Source organism: Ambystoma mexicanum, chromosome 3q (assembly GCF_040938575.1).
Source record: "Ambystoma mexicanum isolate Mex_15411 chromosome 3q, UKY_AmexF1_1, whole genome shotgun sequence".
Classification (NCBI taxonomy): Eukaryota; Metazoa; Chordata; class Amphibia; order Caudata; family Ambystomatidae; genus Ambystoma; species Ambystoma mexicanum.
The window spans coordinates 589,312,525-589,335,251 of NC_090926.1; the positions used below are offsets into that span (position 1 = coordinate 589,312,525).

The 22,727-nt window shown below is 46.7% G+C and overlaps 1 protein-coding gene across 2 annotated transcripts in view; it reads right to left on the reverse strand.

The window, feature by feature from the left end:
* The window catches only part of ST13 (ST13 Hsp70 interacting protein), a 196,357-nt gene that overhangs the window by 139,639 nt on the left and 33,991 nt on the right, over positions 1-22,727 (reverse strand). The window contains exon 3 of one of the 2 annotated variants that reach the window (XM_069654418.1): positions 12,289-12,364. In XM_069654418.1, coding sequence (XP_069510519.1) covers positions 12,289-12,364 — 76 coding nt within the window. The remainder of the gene's footprint in view (positions 1-12,288; positions 12,365-22,727) is intronic. The other variant, XM_069654419.1, reaches the window with a different exon arrangement.

The following is a 22,727-nucleotide window of genomic DNA, read 5'->3' on the forward strand; positions in this document are numbered from 1 at the left end:
TGAAATGTTACTCACCTGCATTATTGGTTCTTCTATGATATTGATTCCTTGTAATAACTGATTTCTTTGTACTGATCTACAGCTCACATAACTTCCTCTTAAGAGGGGCCTGGGTGCTCAGCCACTATCGACTTGTGTAGTACAGGCCTATATTAAGAATTGGGTCCCCCAATACCAAGAGATAAGTCTTGAAAAGTCTAACCCCAGTTGGACTTCAGAAAAACGTACCCAAAACAGATGGCAAGATGTTCGTATCCGCGTCTAAGATAGAGATTGGGCGGTAGTTTATCGGGTCTGTTCCAAGACCCTTTTAGAAAACCGGAATATAGCAAGTAATCCAATAGGGGCAGAGCAGCCCAAGCGCACAATGTTGAGGAAAAGATGTCAAAATGGTTGCCCATGGACTTCAAGATGGCGGCCGGAGGAAGCAGACGTGCGTGAGCGTCTCTTCCATCGGGGCTCAACAAAGAATACACAGTAAAGAGCAGGATCAGCGGTACAGATATACAGCAGATAAACCCCTGCGGGAACCGAATGCGGATCTCACAAAAGACTGAAATGTGAAGCAGGCAAGGAGAAACACGGTGGGGTGGGGGAGGACGCAAACAGTGCCAAGAAGATCAAGCAGAACGCAAGAGAGGGGTGAGGCCCATCCGGCTTCACGCCCCAAAAGGAAGCACCCAGTAAGAGATAGACCCCCACCCGGGAGAAGAGGCGGAGACCACAACAACCTAGAAAGGAGACAGCGGATCAAGGCAGCAGCCGCGGAGACCGTGCCCGACACAGCAGCATCATAGTGGCCGGTGCGCATCGGAGGCGAGGCAGGGCCATAAGAAGAGCAGGGACATCAAGCTCGGAGGACGGCAGGAGGAAGAACCGCAAAGGAAACCCTTGCGTCCGACCCCCTGACAACAGGAGAGTACGCCCCCCCACCCCCGCACCCCCCTCAGGAGCTGCAAAGGAGCAGAACCGAAAAAGAAACATCCAGTGACGGAGGCCAACTGAAGAGCGACAGACCCCACGAGGCCCTGGAGAGAGGAGCGGAGGCAGGACATAGGAAGACCAACACAACGGGCTTCTAGCTGACAGGAGAGTGTGAAACAAAAGGAAAAATATGGTACAGTGCCCAAGCAGCAGCCCCTGTTAAGATATACAACCCATTCCCTTCTACCCCACACCCACGAGGGGGTGGGGGACAAATGGGAGGGGGATAGCTAGGGAGGGGCAAAGCCAGAAACAGGGAAAGGAGAAAGGGCAACACGAACTGATAAAAAATGGGAGGGATAAAAATATTTACACAATGTTAGGGCATCCTAATGCTTAAGGAAATTCATGTCAGGGCTAATGACAAGGGGGAAAATTCACCTCAGGGGCTACACTCGCATACTCTAAGCAAACGCAGAAGAGAATAGGGCAGGGTGATCCTAGCATTCCACAAAAACCTGAGTACACTTACTCCATTTCTTAGCGGATAACACAGGGAGGTACATTTTTGCTAATGTAACCTTGGAAGGCCGCCCAATAAAACTTGCATCAATATATGCCCCGAATACGGCCCAAGACAGCTTTCTCAGAGACACTAGAAAAACTGAAAAGGTTTGCAACGGGGAAACTGATACTGGGGGGCAATTTAAACTTAGCATGTCAACCCAAATTAGACAAGAACAGGAACAGAATACAAGGACTCTAGCACCAAAGACCCTCTGCCGCAAACCGGAAATGCTGGCACTAACCGATGTTTGGTGGGAGAAATGGCCCAACAAAGTGGATTCACACACTTCTCGCATGTCAGACGATGTCTAGGATCAACTACATTTGGGTGTCTGCATGTCTCATGGGGAATATCCAAGGGATAGCACTGGGTCTAAATTCACCGTCAGATCATGCTCCATTGTGGGTGGAAATCTTCCTTTACGAGGAAGAAGGCGGGGCTCCAGTGTTGGAAACTTCCAGCAGATATCTTACATGACCGTGTACTGGGAAATACGGTAAAAGAAAAATCATGGAATACTTCACCAACAATCCTGCAGACACGTCTCAGGAAACAGTATGGGAAGCATTTAAGGTGTTTGAGGGTCAACTGATCGCCCTCAAAGCGACCAGAGAGAAACATATCTATAGGAATAGGAGCTATCGGGAAAACTTAAGGATATAATCACACAACCCCACAAATACCCTGGAGAAGGCACTGAGACATGTCCAGAACCAACTGGAAACACTTTGCACGAAATGAGCGGAGAAAAATGTATTACACCTCAGACATTGGCACTACACGAAAGCAAACAAAGCAGATACATTCTTAGCTAGACAATTGAGAGCCTAACAAAAAATAAATCAGATAAACTGGGCATAGCACAGACCCAAACAGAAGAACAAGTTACTTCTTACCTTGTAACGTTCTTTCGACGGGATGTTCCTCCGACGTATTCCTCATCTTAGATATCTCCTTCCAGCTCTGCTGGCCTCGGAACATTTTTGCTCAGTTCCGTTTTGTAGCCCACAATAATTCTTTCTGGACTAAACTAATCACCCTGAAGGAGCGCAAGCTGCAACAACAAGGGAAGTAGAACTGCGGGGATGGATGGGAGGGTCGATGAGGAATACATCGGAGGAACATCCCGTCGAAAGAACGTTACAAGGTAAGAAGTAACTTGTTCTTCGAAGGGATTGTGTCCTGCAACGTATTCCTCATCTTAGATAGGCTCCGATAGCAGTATTCTATTATTGGAGGAGGGAGTACTGACTTCACGCTGTCTTCTATTGATGAATAGAATGCAGTACAGCCCTTCCAAACCTAGTCTCTTGACTGGAGGAGGAATTCAAGTTGTAAAATCGTGTAAAGGTATGGACAGACGACCATGTAGCGGCCGCACAGATGTCTTTAACCGGCACACCTCTTTTGAGGGCCGATGAAGCTGCAATACCTCTGGTCGAATGAGCCCTAAGGTTTTGAGGGGGCTCTTTCCCTGCCAGTTTATAACATTCCAGAATGGCTAGAATTATCCATCTGGAAATGGTCTGCTTAGTTATTGGTAACCCCAGCTTGTGACCGGTGTAACCTACAAACAGCTGGTCTGTCTTATCCTGGCTAGTCTACGGATGTAAAAACTTAAAGCCCTTCTAGGGTCTAGCCTGTGTAACCTCTCTTCCTCTTTCCCCGGATGAGGAGGAGGATAGAAAGATGGTAGGGTAATCTTCTGAGTGATATGGAATTCAGAAAACACATTTGGGAGGAAATTAGGCTTCACTTGCAGGACAACTGTCTTTGTGAAAGATTGTGTGAGGGGGTTTACAAGAAAGCTTGTAATTCGCTCACCCTTCTAGCAGATGTAAGTACTATTAATAAAACAGTTTTAAGGGTAAGGAATCTTAACGAACAAGAATGGAGTGGTTCGAAAGGTGTGCCCATCAGGAAAGTTAGGACTAAGGTTAGATCCCATAGGGGAACTTGGAATGGTCTTGGGGGATAAACATTGGTTAACCCCTTTAGAAACTGTTACCAAGGGTAACTTGAAATAGGATGGTTCTTCCGCAGTGCGCTTAAAGATGGACAGCGCTGCGAGATAGCCCTTAATGGTGCCCACGTGAAGGCCTGAATTCGCCAAATATAGTAGGAAGGACAAAACCATTGGTGTACCACATGAAAAAGGGTCGATATTCTGTTCTCTACACCAGCTGCAAAATCTGTTCCAACGGCAGCGGTATAAAGACTTTGTTGCTGGCCTCCTTGCCGAAAGCAACACCTCCATATCATCAGGGAGGTCCCAATCCTTGTACCTCAGCCTTTCAGAAGCCAAGCGTGAAGGTTGAGGGTTGAGGGTTTTGATGTCTGGATGGAGAACCTGACCTCCCTTCTGTGAGAGTAGGTTCTCTCTGAGTGGAAGTCGAATTGGAGGACAGATGGACAAGTCTAGAAGGTCCGGGTACCACGTTCTCCTGGCCCAATTAGGATCATGGTTCTCCGGAATCTTCTCAACCTCCTGATCATTTGAGGAATGACAGGGACCGGTGGGAACGCGTACAGAAGCGGAAACTCCCAGTCCATTATGAACGCGTCTCCTAGAGCTCCTCTCGGGGGTAATTCCCTTGAGCAGAACAGATCGCATTTCCTGTTGAGGCTGGTGGCGAACAGATCCACCTGAGGGGTTCCGCGAAGATCTCTTGAAGGACTTCCTGAGCTAGCTCCCACTCGTGGGAGACTGCTCTGCCTGCTCAGAGCGTCCGCTGTCAAGTTCTTCTCTCCGGCTAGGTGAACTGCCGATAGAGAGATTCCTTCTTGGATTGCCCAAAACCAGAGCTGCATCGCCTCTCTGCACAGGGGTAGTGATCCTACGCCTCCTCTTTTGCTGAGGTAATGCATGGCCACCGTGTTGTCCGTCATTATCAGGGCATTTTTCCCTTGTACAGCTGGCAGGAACGCCTTCAGCGCAAGTCTGATGGCTCTCAGCTCTAACAGGTTGATATGTAGTCTGGACTCCGATGGAGACCAACGACCGCTGATGGTCAAGTCGTTGGCGTGGGCTCCCCACCCCGTGAGTGAGGCATCCGTGACTACTGTTATCTCCGGCCAGGGTTGCCAAAAAAGTTCTCCTTTCAGAAGGTTCTGACAGGCCCACCACTGAAGGTCTCGAGCCACCCTGTCGGGAACCTGAAGAAGATCTGTCATTCTCCGAGAATTGTGACCATTGAGTCCTCAGTGCCCACTGGAGGGATCTCATTCTCAGGCGAGCCTCTGGCACTAGGAAAATGCAGGATGCTATGAGGCCTAGCAACCTCAAAAAGTCGAAGGCTGGGAGACGTTGGGCATCTTGGAACTTGGTAACCATCTGTAGAATATCTTGAGCCCTCACCTCTGGTGGCGAGGCTTTTCCCAGGGAAGTGTCCAGGATCGCTCCTATGAACTGGAGTCTCTGCGATGGTATCATTTGTGACTTCTTTAAATTGAGGGAGAAGCCCAGTTTGTGAAGGGAGTGGCACACGTGATTTAGCTGGATCTGAGCTTGTTCCGAATTAACAGCCCTGATCAACCAATCGTCCAGGTAGGGGTAGACGTGAATCCCTTCCCTCCTTAGACTTGCCACCACTACCGACATTAACTTGAAGACCCTCGGGGCGGAGGTCAGCCCAAATGGCAGCACTCGAAATTGATAGTGAGAGTTGCCAATTGCGAACCTCAGGTATTTCCTGTGTTTGAGATGGATAGGCACATGGAAAAAAGCGTCCTGAAGGTCCAGAGATACCAACCAGTCCTGGAACTGAAGGGCCTGGAGGATCTGAGAAAGAGTGACCATCTTGAATGTGTCTTTCCTGAGGAATTTGTTCAATTCTCGCAAGTCCAAGATGGGTCTGTCCTCCGTCTTTCTTTGGAATGAGAAAGTAAGGGGAGTACCAGCCCTTGTTCCTCTCCGCTACAGGTACCGGTACCGGTTCTATGGCACCTTTCTCTAGCAGGTCCAAAATTTCCTGCAAGAGGAGCGGATCTGGAGCTTTCTGGGAGCTGATCCCCGGTGGATGACTGAGGTATGCGTAGGAAAGGCAGGCAGTAACCTTGGGCAACTGTTTCCAATGCCCAAGCATCTGACGTGATAGCCTGCCATACCGCCAGATGTTGAGTCAACCTGCCTCCTACAGGTGTCCTGTGAGGGAAGTCCTCAGAGTGGTTTTGGGGCACCTGATGCAGATGCCGATGGTAAAGAGGCACCTGCTGTTGCGGCTTTTGAATATCTACCCCGTCCACCTCGGGTAGTTCTTCTTTGTCCCCTTTGAGCCGGTCGTCCTCTACCTCTTCTGAATGCGGAGTAGAACCGAAAGGACTTGCCCCTCGCAGAGGTTCCTGTGGGACAAAAAAGGTGTCTGACGGATTTCAGCGCCTAGGGATTTTGCTGCTGCTTTTGAAGTTTGCAGTTTCTCTAAACTGTCATCCGCCTTTTTCTCGAACAAAGAAGAGCCATCGAATGGCATGTTCAAGAGCCTGGCTTGCACATCTGGGGCAAAACCAGACTCTCAACCAAGCGAATCCCCTGGTTGTTGTACTTGCCGCCATTGCTCTGCTGATACTGTCAGCCGAATCAATGCCCGTCTGGAGGGATTCGCACATAGCGTCTTTACCGTCCTGTATGATATTCAGGAACGCATTCCTTTCTTCTCCCTCCGGGATGCAGTCAGCCGCTGTAGAAGCACACTCCCAAAGTGTATGGCTGAATCTAGCAAGTAGCATTAACAGATTTTAACGCCATGCTACATGCCGAAAAAAACTCTTTGCCATAGCATCATATTTTTTATCGTCCCTGTCCTGTGGGACGGTAGGATAAGCCGTCTTGACATCGGTAGAAGATGCTGCCTGTACCACCAGACTTTCTGGGGATGGGTGTTTTGACAAAAACTCCGGGTCTGTAGGATACCCTGTATTTTGTAGGCAGTTTTTTATTTACTGCCGGGACGACATCTGGGGTTTCCCAGTTTGTCATAATCTTCCTCTGAAGAGCTTTATGAAAAGGCACCACAGGATCCTCCTGTGGGCCTTTGTCAAGAATATCCGTGATGTCATCTCGTTGGAAAGATTGTGAAGGTGTTGACCACCCCATAAATTCTGTGATCCTGGCCATTAAGGCTCTATAGGGGGTTTCAGCATGCTCCCCCGGGTCTGGCCTAGCAAACTCCACCTCAGGGGAAGTGTCTAACCCACTTGCCTCATGTAAGGAATCATGAAGATCCTTTAACCTGCGTTCTTCAGAGGAAAATTTCTCTCTGATTGAGGTTTCAGGTCCCTGCAACTCAAATCTATCTTCCTGTTCAGACAATTCACCCTCTTCCATAATTGAGGACATAGTTCTGAACTCATAAAGGGTGTAAACCCCATTTCCAAGGCAGAGGGTGCCGAACTTGTCATAATCGGCCTCGAAAACGTCGATGTCGTTGACGCCGACGGCTTCGAGCGTGGCGTCGAAAACAAAGGCGGAGGCCTCGATGACTGACAGAATTGGGATTCTGCTCGACAATCTCGAAGCCATCGTCATCGAGGACCTGGGGATAGTCACTGGGTGTGTCGTGACCGTGACTTTTCTTGGCGTCGAGGCCGGTGTCGAAGCTGGCGTCGAGTTGACAGACCAGTGTGTCGAAGGTACCTTCGACAACGGCGTCGAAGACACCGACCTCGGCGTCGACGGAACCTTCGAGGAAGGTTTGGAGGTCATAGTCCTACTCGAGGGTTCGAGATGCGCTCGAGAGGTTTCCTTCGCCGGGTACTGTGACTCGCAGCATTTTTTGACCTTCGGGTCTTTCGACCAGAGCATCGCTCTCGGCAGTCTTCGAGGGGGTCGAGGCCGCTTTCTCGAAGACGCTCATCATATTTTTGCGGAATTCCTCCCATTCAGCCCAGGAACTATGTTTCGTGGGGCAAGGGATTCTCTTTGGCGAAACAGAGGAAGAGGAAGACGGAGAAGGGGATCTTCGACGTCTCCTCTTCGAGTGCTTCGATCTCGAGGAGTGATGGGACCCACTCCGAGACCTGGAGCGCGAATGGTGACGAGGAGACGAATGTCTCGACTTCGTCGACGAAGAAGCTTTAAAAGTCTTACCTTTCTCCAGCTTCCCCCTATGCTCCTTCAGAGCCTTAGCTGTCATGGACATACAGTCCTCGCACTCCGAACAATGGTGTTCAGCTCCCAAACACCACAGACAAACTGAGGGTCAGTCAGCGACATCTTTTTCCCACAATCTCGGCATTTTTTGAAGCCGGATCGAGGAGTTGTCGGTTCCGACGAAGAAGCCATCGAGTACGGATTTGAATAACTCGAGGTAAATAGGTTTAACCTGACAAAACTGAGCAACGGTATTCCGAGGCACTGAGTAAGCGCGGAAAAACGGAACTGAGCAACGGACGCTGCGCGCAGCCTTTATAGGCAGGATGACGTCGATACGGCAGCTGTCGAGGGACATCGACTCGGAGGACCTAGACGCGTAGCGCCCTCTAGAGAGAAAAAAATTTCCGAGGCCAGCAGAGCTGGAAGGAGATATCTAAGATGAGGAATACGTCGGAGGACACAATCCCTTCGAAGACCTAGGTCTACCAGTTACTCTACACTTCGGACAACCACTCTGGTAAAGAGCAAGACTTGTATCTGAACACAATAACAATCCCCCAGATCACTGAACTTGGACAACACTTCGAACATGACATAACATTAGAAGAGGTAAACAAGGCCATACAGGAACTGCCCACCGAACAAAAGCCCGGGCGGCTTCACATCCATCTTTTATAAAAAAGTATATAAACATTCTGGACCCGATACTAATAAATCTATATAACACATTTAAGTAAACAGGGAATATTACCCAGTCAATGAACGAGGCCATGGTCCTGGTCTTCCATAAGGAAGGGAAAGACCCGACCCAAATGGGCTTGTATCGCCCGATAGCACTAATCAATATAGATGCTAAAGTATACACGAAGATCCTGGCAAACAGACTCGTACTCCTCCTCCTCCCCAAAATAGGCCAGAATCAATCAGGCTTTATTCCAGAAAGACAGATGCACGACGACACTAGAAGGATAATATATCCGACAAAAAAATTAGTGACGACTCAGTCCCCGGCCTTATTACTCGCACTAGACACGGAAAAGGAGTGGACAGTAGAATGGTCACTCCTGATCCACACTATGAAGAAAATGGGATTCGGCGACCAATATACCAAAACGTAAGCCAATTACAACACCCCAGGTAAAAGAGTAGCAATAAATGGAAAAGTTTCCGATATTCTGAGGATAATTAGAGGAACTAAACAAGGGTGCCCTCTGTCCCCGCTCCTGTATGCAATATTCTTGGAACCCTTGTTGTTCAGACAACGGGGCACAGAGAAAATCAAAAGGCATAGAAATGTCAGGGAAAACCCATAAAGTAATGGCATACGCAGACGACATGCTGCGGGCCCTGTCCGATCCGGTACACTCGTTGACAGTAGCGATGTAGGAACTGGAAGAGTTTAGGACAATTTCAGGATTAAAAATAAACAGGCAGAAGTCAGCTACTAATCGTAGCCGGAAATTGTGATGAGACAGACCATCCTCTGCCTTAAACCTAAAAATAGCAGACAGGGGGATAAAGTACTTGGGAAATCACTCTCACGGCCCGAGTGGAACAGTAGTTTGGCGAAAATGTTCCCCAACTACTGGGAGAATAAAGCAGGATGTAGAGATTGAACCTATTGACGATCTCATGGTGGGGTCGGATGACTTCAATAAAAATTAACACATTCCAAAATACTGTATTTTCAGGCGCCATCAAAAATCCCCAAATCATTCTTCAAATCACTGACCAGAACGATGACATTTATATGGGGGAAAAAAAAAAATAAGACACCCCCCTGCCCCCATAGTGGCAACATCGGTGCTGACTGCACCAAACCACAAAGGAGGACTATCCCGTACGCAAATACCATCATGCGGCCCAGTTGGGGGTATTAAAAGAATGGCCCCTGACAAACTCTGGGCAAACTAGGACAGGGCGGTAGCGGGGACCCCACTGTCAGACCTCTTATGGAGAGAGGAGACGCATTGACACCCAAACCTGCGAATCAGCGAAGTGATGAGGGCTACACTTGACGTATGGGATGAAACAAAAGGGTGAACTAACAAGAGGTACCGGCACCCTTTAAACCAAAGTTTGGAAACCCGGAATTCCCACCTGGAATAGAGAAGGGGGCATACAAAAAGTGGGAGATGGCAGGGTGTAGGAAAATTGGGGATATGCATCAGGATAAAGTAATCGGGTCGTTTGAGGACTGCAAAACCCAGTTGGGTCTGAGAGAATGAGAAGATACAAATATGAACGATTAAGACCCTGGCTCTCGAACCCACTCATTAGGCAGGCGGCGACCAGAGATCCACCAGGAGACCCACACAGGGACAAAGAAGCCGGTCTCAGATATGAACAAGTTTTTGAATATGCAAAAAGAGAAGATCCAACGGAGTTCTATGAAAAAGTGGGAAAAGTCACTAGAGGAATCAATCACGAGAACACAAATGGGAGTAGACCCGGAGGGCGATTCCAAAACAGATGCGGGCAATCCAAAACGAGAGAAACGTGGGTAAAGGTCATGATCCAGTGGCACTACACACCAGAGGCGCCACACGCATTGTATCCGCAAACATCAAAGGCGCAGTTGGGAAAAGTGGTGTAAAATGATTAATATCACCAATAAAGTCAATTCAATAAATTATTTGGACCTGGGGCTTTCGTGTTACTTGCTCTTCTGATCGCATCGTACACCCCCCCCTCGAGAAACTAAAATGTCCCAGTCGCGGAGCTGTAACTCCACCACAGGAAGTTCAGTCAAAATACGAACGGCATATACAGTCTAAAAATGATTAACCGAGTCGTCCTCAAAGATCACATTAATATGCATCTCCTCTGGACTAATTTGCAATGTATTAAGCAGCCTCCAGAAGTCCCCCCTCCCTTTCTTTTAATCTGATGAATGCAAGCACAACTTCTGCATCTGGTTGCAGGAGCTTTGCTGGATGCCTTCTGGTCCAGTTCTTAAAACTACCTACTGATCCCATTTTCCAATTATGTGGCTTCCAGTTTCTTTAGACTCCTTATCCCAACTCATGTCTTTTTTCGTCTCTGCCACAGGAGCATTCTTATTTGATCTCTCCTGGTGAGCCTGGGATTTTTTTCCCCTCCAAGCATATTCTCAGATGAAGCATTCAAATGTATCAACTATAACGTGTGTAACTTCCATTTATATTTAGTATCACTCATAATGAAGGACACTTATTTAACCTACGTATGGCACACCCACTCCACGACACCCTACTTCGACCTTCATTCAGTTACAGATTAGTTCGGCCCACTTGAGTTTTTACAGATTGGAGGGTGAATCCACACTGCAACATATCACTCCAGAGGTTATGCACAACCTGCATTTACTAAAAAGAAATAGGTCAGTGACGATATAGTCCAAAACAGAACAGTTATTTCCTCTCTACCACGTTGTACAACCGGGACTTCCCCATTGACTGCCCCGTTTTAACTTGACCAATCCTAACGAGAACAAAGTCTAGATTACCTTCATCGCATTCATAAATACAGTGATGTCAAAACCCAGATGCCCAAGTTGCAGTGATTAACTGTCGAACAAATTTTGTATTCAGTGTACCCACGTTCGTGCAGGATCAATCAATTCCACTCTAATTACCCAGAAATTAAGCACCTCAGAAAATAAGGATAACACATTCAATCTATTTAGTAGTAGCCAGCTGTCTCACAATATGCCCATCGCATGGAGTTTTCCTGTTAAAAGTGACCATAGATCAAAATGTAACATTTGGCGGCTTGCAAGTGTGTAAATCCTGTACAATAGGGTAAATGCATGGCTGGGACCCTTACCCAGTGTTGGGCTCTTTATGGTTTGATATTCAACAAGTTGCTATGTCAGTGCAAGTGTGTCAGGTCGAACCAGTACTCAAACGGTTGCGGCCCAGTGCATGGTCCGAAAAATGCCACTCTTCAAACTGTAATATGTAAATAGTTTAAGCAAGGATCTGAGTCATTACTCTGATTGGAGAGATTTTTGCAGGTGCTCAGTTCAAATATTCAATCATTTCCCTTGCTGACTGACCAGTCGGATGCCATTACGTGTTTCTCTGCTGTGCAATAAGTTACTCAAGTGCCACTCCATTTGATTGCTATTGCATATCCTTTCCCCTGTGGATAATAGCTGTGTCATGTTAATGGGTCGTTCTACAAGATCTCGCTCGCTCACCTGACTCTGCATTATGTGCCGCTATATATGTAGCTACTTACTGGTAAAGCACTCTTCACGATCAAAGCATGTGCCTTAGGTTGCTAGCTGCTGTGTGAATTGTTGGGCAGCCACAGAGCGTGCATGTGTTCCTTTGTTATCGGCGGAGTCTTGTTGTGATTGTTTAGAGGAGAAATGCAGTAAGTACAAGTGAAACTGTTTCTTTTACAGAGGATTCCCGGCCTGACAGGGAATTTTTATGAGCTTGTGAATCCATGCCAGACTCCATGCTGGAGAAGAATATTTGTAGAAGGAAAAGATTGATTAAACATAACTTTAAAACTCATGAATTGAGATCTGAGCACCAAAGCAAACTTCGTTTGGTTCCTTTCCCTTTAACAAAGCATACAAAAGGAGTGTAGTTAGGACAGAAAGATCCGCAGGGTAAGCGAGACCAGCCAGACTGGGGCACCTTGAAGGGCCAAATCCTTACATACAAAATTAAGAGTTTTGCTGGGCTACCACAATCAGTTTACAACTCACCCACATCACTTTCCTCACTCAATGGTTCCTCTGGATCTTCTGGCTTTAGGGGCTCTTCCTTCTTTGCATCCTCCTGCTAGGGGGAGGGGGGGGGGAAGAAATACAAAATTATAAATAGGTGTGCCCACCAATCTTTGCATAGTCACTCCGTGACATGAGGGTGCCCCTTAAAGTCTTGAACTCTGAGCAACAATCCCCTCTGAAGGTACTTTTAGGCCCATGTTCTTCAAATACTTCACCTAGGGAATTTCCAACAAATGTGTCAATAGCAAGGGTGTTTGCAGTAGATCTTCAGAAAAAATGAACAATACTGCAACTAACTTCCAGCAGCTTTTGAGGAGCTACATACTGGAAAACCAATTTGACCCACTTTACCAAATCAATCTGCTCACCAGAGTTTACCCAGCTTAACACCATTGCAGTGCCAAGGACGAGATAACTGCGATCGCTGCAAAAGTGAAGTGCAAAGCAGCGATCGCACAAAAGTGTAATCCAACCCCCGGGCTATGTGAGGAGGTGGTTCCTCCTCACAGCCAGGGGTTGATTTCCTTCAGTTTCACGTCAGCGTGCGTAATGCGCGCTGACGTGACACTAAGTAAATTTCACTGTTGCAGCCATGTTCGGCTGCAACAGTAAATGAGAAGGTAGGTCTTTACCTTTCCCTCCCTCCCTCCCTCCCTCCCTCCATCTCAGGCATTTGTGTCTTTGATCGAGGGAGGTGTTGTTGGAAAGGGCAGACTCTGGCCTTTCCAACGCCACCTTAAGCATTGCTGTGCGCGGATCCGCGACCAGCAATGTCACTAGACACCCAGGGATCTGTTTTAGAAGTAGGGGGCGATGGGGCCGCTTACTATGTAAGCAGCCCTCTCCCCCCGTGAGCCTCAAAGCAGGGGGCAGCATGTTGTCCACCCTGGGGGAAGAAGGAAAAAAAAGAAAAGAAAAAAGTTTTGGTGATGGCACCCTAAACCACCAGCCCTTCCCCCCCCCCCACCCCAAGTGCATAGGGGCACCTCATGTAGCCCCGCCCTGGGATCAGATTTCTTCCCCTGGGAAGGGGTACATGAGATGCCCCCCCCCATTCATTTGGGGTTGGGGGAGAGAGCCACCAGAAAACTTGGCAAAGGCCCCCAAAAGCATGGGGCACTACATTTTACACACCCTGGTAGCCCCAAGGGAAGGGCCAAAACAAACAAAAAACGTATGTTTTTGTCTGTTGGTGTTTTGGAGGAAGGTTAGGGGGCACACTAGACATCAGGGATTGCGATGAATGGAAGGGGGGTGGCTGCTTCGCAAGGAAATCAAGTGCATTGCTGGGTGAGGATCACTGATCTGCACCTAGCAATGGCACTGCACATTGGTGTGCTGCTTACTTCCTGTGCACAGTATTTGGACAGGGTAAGTGATCATCATAAGTGCGCATTGGGCGCTTTGAAGGTATGAACGCGACTAAACTCTGTTGCTCAGTAGCGCAAGCTGAAGATGGGAGCATGGCAGTGTGGGGGTTGGTTTTTAATGGGCTGACAAACATAATAAATCAGTATTTTTTCTGTTAACGGGTCTAGTACAGTTCAAGCTTCTCCTTTGTTATGCAAGTATTGAATTTGCGCTTTTTCAGCATTGTATATTATGCAGGGGTGGATTGTTAGTGGGGTTGGTGGGACATGGGCAGGATTGCTGGTGGCGGGAGAGGGCGCTCAGGGGAGTTATTGTGGTGGGCTAGGACACTTGCAGGGTCAGGCCACGAATCGCCCCCCATAACAGCAGAACAGTGCTTACCCCTGAAAGGGAAATTTGGCATCTGGCCAATGTTTTCTTTGATTTGGGGGTTGGGGGGTGGTTCCATATGCCCATTGGCCTTATTCCCATTTCCGGTCAGTGTGCAGTTCACCCTTCTCTGGTGGCAGATGACTGGTATGTGCCATGTATCTGGCCCAAGGAATAGAAAGGTTTGCAGATAGCAGCTGGAATGTTTGTGTGTTATTGGTCGGCTGATTACAGATGCATTGTAATCGGGGGGTGGATTGTTAGTGTGGCAGGTGGGACTGTAGAGTCAGTGGTATGGGTGGGAACGGGTAGTGGGGAGGTCAATGATGGGTGTGCCCTGAAAAGAGGATGTCGGCTGCTTTGTATGAAAAAAGCTTTAGTAAACATAATGACTACCACTTTCTGGAACATGTTTGCGCTACTAATGCAGATGTTCATTTCTTCTGAGCATAAATTAGTTTTCAAAAATTGATTAGCAGAGTTTGCTCATTAAAATGTTTTTGATTGGCAAACAGACCCATGATTAGCAATTTTGTACAATTTTTGTTAATGTCACTGTATGTTATATGTACCCAAGACATGAAATGAGCAACAATACAGCAGTTTTGCTTACCGCTGAAATAAGACATTTGTGAGAGGAGTCAGGCCTTGCAAATTCTTCAATCTTCAGGTAGACCTGCAGGTCGGGTAACTCAGTTTACCTATTCAACCTAAGAGAAATGCACTTGACCCATCGCAACGGAGGACAACAAATGTATAATGCAATTTCTGTAAAATGGTGCATGTCACTACAAACCCACTTTGTTTGGCACACTAATGCCACCCAGAGTCCATCCATGCACAGAGAAACTTGTATTTGACATTTACTGCAAACAAAGTAGGTGTTAAATAAAAGTTTCAAACATCTCTTGTAAATGCTACCCGCCCTTCATAAAATCTATTTGACGGAGTGGGTGAAATTACTCTGAGAGCCGTAGATGAGCGTCTGAAAAAGGTTAGCTGCATGAAGGGACACATAGCTATTCTGAAAACAGTTCGGCCGGCTGTCTCCTGCAGGTGGTAATATATAATAAAATCATAAAGAAAAGCCAACTCTAGAGCCCAACTACAGTGTTTGGTATTGCAGTAGATCTGTAGATCCACAGACGGGATGATCTATTGATCACTACTTTGCGTAAGCATTTAGTTCGCTTTGTGTTTTTATTATGTAAGAGGGAAAGAGACTGGATTGTGTAGCAGGCAGAGAACTGGCCGAACTAGGTGGAATATTGTAGTTTGTGGTCATCTCACTTTCATGGACACCTGGTATAAAACAACAGGGTGATATAGAATGTCAAGGAGTATGGGTTTGATGATGGGTTGAGCACCAGTTGCAAGATGTGTGCAACCTGCAGGTTACAGAACTAGTTTTGCCATCAAAAGCATTTGATCATATGATAATGTACATTTTCAAAAGTCCACTAGTCAACATGATGCAACTTCCAACAAAATGAAATATAGTTGACACTATGAAATTCAGATACAACAACCTAACCTTTACTCTAAAGCATGGATCGATGCAAGGTTTTACAGTCTCAATACTGTAATGATGTTTTATGTAACAACTTACATTTTAGGAATGGAATTGCATAACTTTTTTAAAAAAGATATAAAGTTGACACATACTTGTCTTTGCCAGATAGGATATAAAAAGCTTAATAACTATCATCCGGATAACTTCTGGTTTGCAACAATTTGGAAAAAAATCTTGCACTCCTACACATGCACTTGGCACTTAAGAATGGAGGAGAGGATTACTGCTGCACTTTCCCTCCATTAGCACTTGAAGTAAACAGAGAAAAGAGGGTGAATAGAGCACCAACAGTAAGCGAGGAATACAGCTGTGCATTGAGGAGGGCTACTTAAACAGCTAACTTTGCTACACAAGTGTTCATTTAATTAGCAAAACTACAGAATTGCATAGCAAATTGCTATGCGACACTGCTCATTTTATGCCTTGCAGCCTATCCCTCCGAGGAGGGATGTGGACTCTGCCGGGGCTCCGTGGAACTGGGACGGGTGACCGACATGGGAGCAAGGCGACCAAGGACCGCATCTTCGGCAGTCCTGGAGCTTTGGCCGAAGAGGTCAAAATGAAATGGTCCAGAAATTGTATCCATTTGTGATGATTGCCACACACCTATCAGGGGGCCTATATTGACAAGAGCATACAATGCACACTTGCTGTGGAGTTCATTTACTCTGTCGGAATAGTGACCCAGACAAATGTGTGCAAATTATTGAACAGTTTTGTTGGTTGTGCTTGGACTGTAGTGGGATGGTAGGAGGCAGGTTGGATTGGTGTGATCCGCTGTTGGAGAATGTGTGGAAGATCTTGGGTCCATGTGTGTAGTATTTTGGTAGAAAGGAGTGTTGTGTGTTGTGTAACTAAGGAAAGTCAGTGGGTTCTGGGAAAATTACATGTTGTACAGTCCTCCAAGCAATGCTAGGCATGGAGCCTTCACCGAGCCTTAGTCTTCCTTTATGGCTGAATCTCACTCCCATTTACCTTCCCCGATAGCCAAATCTCACGGTGCAATCGTGCAGTAGAAATGGTGGGCCACAGGAACAGAAACCTTCACCGATTACAATTGCGCCAGCACAACTGCCATTGGCACAAGGGGACATAATGTGTCCTTCACCTCTTTCCCTGAAAAGTATGTGCCAATTATGTAATTACCTACTGTTCTCTAACATGTGAAGTGCATGTGAGATTGGGGAAGTGTGTGTCTGGGATTGCTGCAAGAGATGTGTTGAAGCACTTGCTGTAATAAACTGTCTGGTCATATTCATGTGCGTTTTTCATGTTTCCATTTCCTAGTGAGGATGAGGGTTGTATGGATTATCGTGCACTTTCATCCAACGGCCTGCAGGATATTTCAGAGGGCCAAGCACATCTGGGTCTCAGAGGGATGCGCTCGGTCTACTGGTTTGGTGTTGGAGCCTTCACCAGCTCACGAGTATGCCGAGATAAAGGAGAGGTTGCACCCTCCTGTCCCCAGTGGTGCATCTGGGAGGAAATGATATGGCTTCTATTGGACAGAGAGGGGTACGGGAGCTACTGATGGCTTAATTGCAGTGGATTTTTGTAAAATTCCCAAACACTGTGGTGGCATGGTCCCAAATGATTCCCATGAGGGATTGGAGAACTCCAGGGAAGGAAAAGGCCATCAACTCCTCGGTGAGGAAACTGAATGGCGAGCTGGCAAGACTGACAGAGTTTCGGACAATTCACCATGGCATCAAAGGTGAACTGATGTTTTACTGAGACCTTTCTAAGAGGCATGGACGTTTTCATTGTGGACATTATGAACTTTGCCCAGACGTTATGTTTGGGGGGAGGGGTGGGAGTCCGAATAATTGGACTTACTGGATCGTGTGGCATGGTAATAAAATGGTGACTAAACGGTTGGCAGCAAGACTGTCTTCGTAGTAATTGCACAGTACTTTATTTTGATGGAATGTCAATGTATTCAATATGACGTGCTGCATATTTCTTTGCAAAGCATCACCACATTTAGCAGCTTAATTCCACTTCCTGGCTCTTGCAGTTCCGTCCTTGTGACCTTCCCCCTTCAAACACATGGACCCTTTCAAACACAGGACCCTACTTGAAGGAGCAGGGAGTTTCGTGGAACGTGTGCCAGCAATTGTCTGGAAGGGCCTGCCATGCACTTTCCTCATCTTCACTGTGCGTCTAGATCGCCTCTGCCGTTTCACCTCACCCAATCCCTTACATGGTTGCTTCTCACCTGCATTTCCCATCCACCTGCATCCCATGAGGAGGGGAGGGTGCAACGAACAGTGGCCGTCTTTCAATTGGTACTGTGGGTTCCATCCTCGTCCACACACTTGTATTTGTGTAATGTATACCTGAAGATGACTTCTTGCTTAGAATTTGTCTTTGTTGTAGGTGCAGGTGTGTTGTAGCAGTCTACCCACTTGTAAGAAAGCGTTGAGCTGGTCCTTCGCATTTCACAGGAGTATTTGCAAATTAGTACTTTGTTTTATTTAGCGTGCTGAGAGTACATCACATTGCATAGGGCTTCTACAGTTTGTGAGCAGAGTCTGGACATTGACATAATTGTGTGGTCTTGGTCTGTGGCATTCAAGCATTCAACACCACTTACTCCACTAGGTTCCAAACTTTCAGAAGCAAAAATTCTCACTGTTTCAGTCTTTATCTGTTCTTTGGGCAGTAAAGGGTTACATCGTGACAGCTGTCATGGCTTCTTGTCGGATGTCTAGTGAGAATGCTTTTGCCTTACTGATGCAGTCTGACTCAGAGCAAGGCACAGAGCCGGATGTGGAATCTGAAACAGAATCTGCTTCAGAGGGCGAGCAGAAAGTTGATTCAGGTAATGAGTTTTCTATTGAGGCTAGTTCCACCGTCTCATCCGATGACGAAGAGAATGAAGGAGTACTTTTAGCTCTTCTAATACTTCCCAGACATGTTATCTGTAAGGGAGAGGGAACATGCAGGACGTGCAAGGAATGTGCCAGATCATGACATCAGTCGAATTGGGTGCCTCCAGCAATTGATCAGCCTGTTGTGCCCACTTTCACTGGAATATCAGGGTGCATAGTGAATACAAATGGGTTTTAGCCTATTGACTTTTTTCAACCTTTTTGTGGATGATGGGTTCATTGCAGATGTGGTTCAGCAAACCAATCTGTACGCTGTACAGTTCTTGAGGTCCCACTCTCAAACCCGATCCAAGAGCACAATCTTGGGTTCCAACTACCAATGTTGAGATAAGAAAATGTTGGGGTCTCATTCTGCTCATGGGAATGATCACCGAAGCTGTAATGTTCTGGTCTACTGAAGTGATATTTACAACCCCTTTTTCCCCCCCAGCAACAAGGAGCAGACATCATTTTTCAAGCACTGCAACGTATGTTGTATTTCAATGAAAACTCGGCGGCATTACCCTGAACTGACTCAAATTGTGAAAGGCTTTTCAAAATTCTGCCATTTCTGAAGCACTTTACTCAGCGATTTTCAGAGGTGTATGTTCCTAGCCAGAACATATCAATGGTATTGTTCAAAGGACGGCTACTGTTCAAGTAGTTCATTCTGACCAAGAGTGCATGATGTGGGATCAAGGTATACATGTTGTGCCAAAGTACCACTGAAAATGCTTACAGCATGAGTCTCTACACTGGAAAAGACTAGCTGAAAACGTCTGGGCTGCCCAGCCCATTAAGGGATAAGTGAGAAGATGGTTTGGGAGCTTGCCACACCATTGTTCCACAAGGGTCACCATTTGTATGTGGACAGTTTCTACACAGGGATTCCACTTGTCAAGGAGTTTTACAAGGTGGGCACACTGGCATGCCGTACAATCTGCAGTAACCGCAAAGGCTTCCCAGACAACATGTGTGTAAGAAGTTGGACAAGGGAGCATGTATGCCATTATGGCGGGATGCACTGCTGGCAGTAACATTCTGCGACAGAAGGGATGTGCACATGCTAAGTACTAAAGTACTTCACTAGTCACTGTGTGCGGGCAGGCTCAGCAAGTGCTGAAGCCCAACTGCATTCTGTACTACAACAAATATATGGGTGGAATAGATAAAGCAGACCAATTGCTTGAACTATACCATGCTGTACGCAAGTCTTGCATGTGGTACAAGAAGTTGGCAATGCACATTATCCATGTAACTACATACAATGCTTATGTTGTATACCGTGCAGCTGCTCCACAAAACATTGTCATTTATGAACATTGAAAAAGGACATGTACAATTTCTGACCATTGTCCATGTAAAAACTCCCTCCTTTCCAGAGTTAGAAGATTTGGCCAGATTGAAAGCACACTTTGCTGATATGATAATGTTCCTGCCACACCCATGAAGACAACCATACAGAAAATGTAAGGTGTGTACAAAATAAGGAAAGAGGGATACTCGGGTGTACTGTCCCCAATGCCCTTCCATGCCAGCCCTCTGCTTACAGCCTGGTTTCCTTTTGTATCATACACAAGGAAAGGTATTGGGAGATCGACTGATATCCTGGAATGCCCATCATTCCGTGAAAGGGACCCAAAGGCTCTCAATTTGTGCATGCCTTACAAAGCAACAGCACTCCTGCTAACTGCACTCGAGGCGTGCCTTCAATAAAAATGCAACAACACTGTGACCCACTTCACTTTAGAGTTGCTAGTCCTGCTCCCGCCACTTAAGGCCTGCCTTGGAAAGGCACACCACTCTGCACCTTTCACTTGAGGCCTGCCTTAGAAATGTCAAGTTAAACGCCCTCTGATTGAGGCGTGACTTGCAAAAGGAACACTATTCTGGCTCCTGCCACTGGAGGCGAATCTTGGAAAGGCATGCCACTCCAGCCGTGCCTTACACAAGAAAGGAACACCATTATGGTTCTCCCCCCTTTGGCGTGTCTTGGCAAGCAATGCTAGTCCTGCTCCCCCACTTCAGGCCTGCCTTAGAAATAAACGTCAGTGAAGCACCATCCGCTTCAGGAGTACATTGAAAAGGAATGCGATTCCGGCTCCTTCCACCCGAGGCTTGCCTTACAAAAACGCCAGCCCGCACCCTCTACTCGAGAGGTGTGTTAGACAATACAGGAACACCATGGCGTGTCTTTCAAAATGAGTACCCATAAGTGTCATGAAAATGGTACCTGGACACCATCTATATGGCAGCGGTGTCTTGTGTATCTCGTACCACCCAGCCTTTTATTATTTCACTTAACTAATGTCATGTTTGGTGGGACTGAAATGTCTTCTGTTGGAATGACTTGGATACGATTGGTGTGCGAGTGAGGTAAAGCTACGTAGTACATGCAGATGCGATTGCTGTGAATGCACTTAGCCATCACTGCAGAAATGATTGGCATGTTAGTGGATGTGAGTTTAGTGTGGGTAAGGTTGCAGATATGATTGGTTCAACATGACCGATGAATGCAGGCATATACTTGCTATGGGCGTACTTGAAGTTGGTGTGAAAGACAGCGCCTGGAGGCCAGGTAGCCAAGTGAGCGGATGTCCAATTGCTTGGAGTGTGCAGATACGGTTGGTGACACTTGACCATTGAATACAGGCAGTTCATATGCAAGTGTGGGAAAATGGTGTGAAAGATATTGCCTGGAGACATGGTTGCAATGTGAGCAGATGTGCACAAGTGTGCAGATACGGTCTTGTGGAGTTAGTGATTTGGTACAGGTGCGACTGCTGAAATGGATGCCTACTGACTACAGACATTAATGGCCAGTATAACAGTTGGTGCCTTGATGCGGATTTGCTGCTCACATGAACTTTCTTTCATGTGCCAAACCAACCCTGCCTGTCCTATTGCACTGTGAACTGCAAGTATGAGGAGTGCGAGGAAAGGAGCCGGTGAATGGGCTTGAAGAGGAGAAAGAGGGTGGCAGTGGGTAGTACACAGTGATTCTTGTATTCCCAGAGCACTTACCATACGGATTATTTACCCATTACGCATACAAGGTCTGTCTTTCATTGGGACATTTGTGGAAACGTGGGAAGGTTGGACAAGTATTGTTGGCGGCGTGTTTTGGTGGTTTTCCAGTGGCAAATGACTGAAAATTGTGTGTGGCGGGAGGGGGGGAGGACGACGCAGGGCTTGTGGGTATATAAGGTAATACATTCCGTGCTCCCCTGACATCTACAAATCAATCCTCACACAAGGAACACCATCAGATTACAGAAACCTCCTAAATCTCTCACTATCAACAGGAACCGTACCAAGAACCTTCAAATCAGCATACATCAAACCACTTTTAAAAAACACAAGTGACGACGTAGAAGACCTCTCGAACTACAGGCCAATCTCAAACATTCCGTACCCAGCAAAACTCCTGGAAACCTACATATATAAATTAACCCAAGAACACGTAGAAAAACACCACCTGTTAGACCAAGCACAAGTCAGCTTCAGACCCGCAAGAGGAACAAAAAGAGCACTACTATCCATCTGGGACGACCTAAAACAAACGCACACTCTGACAAAACCTCAGTCCCGATTCTGCTCGACATATCCGCAGCCTTTGACAAAGTTAGTCATGACACCCTAACCAAAAGGCTAGAAGACATAGGCATAACAGACACGGCACTACTCTAGATTAAATATTTCCTAGCAGAGAGAACAGAAAGTGATGTTAAAGCCCTTCAAATCCACCCCATGAGTCAACGACTGGAGTACCACAAGGGTCCTCACTATCACCACTGTACTTTAACATCTAACGAACTCCAGTAATCAGAATTTTCAAAACATACAAAATTACATGCTACAACTACGCAGATGACAAATCATCTACAAAATCGAAGCCCCTCAAGCCAATCGCTCAACCCTCATCGAGCATCTAAAAGAAGTCTTTAATTGGATGAATGCCAACAACTTAAAAATCAACCCAAGACAGACAAATCATTATATCCAAAAACCAAGAGAACACCTATATTCCATGGCCAACGGAAGTGGGAACCGCACCAATTCCATCTAAGGTAGTAAAAATCTGGGAGTCCTGATGGACAACACCCCAACCTTAGAACCACAAATAAATGCAATAATCCAGAAATGCTTCTTCCTCCTTCACACGGCAAGAATAATCTCACCTTTCCTCTCCTTCACCCACAAAACACTCACAATAGTCGCCCTCATCC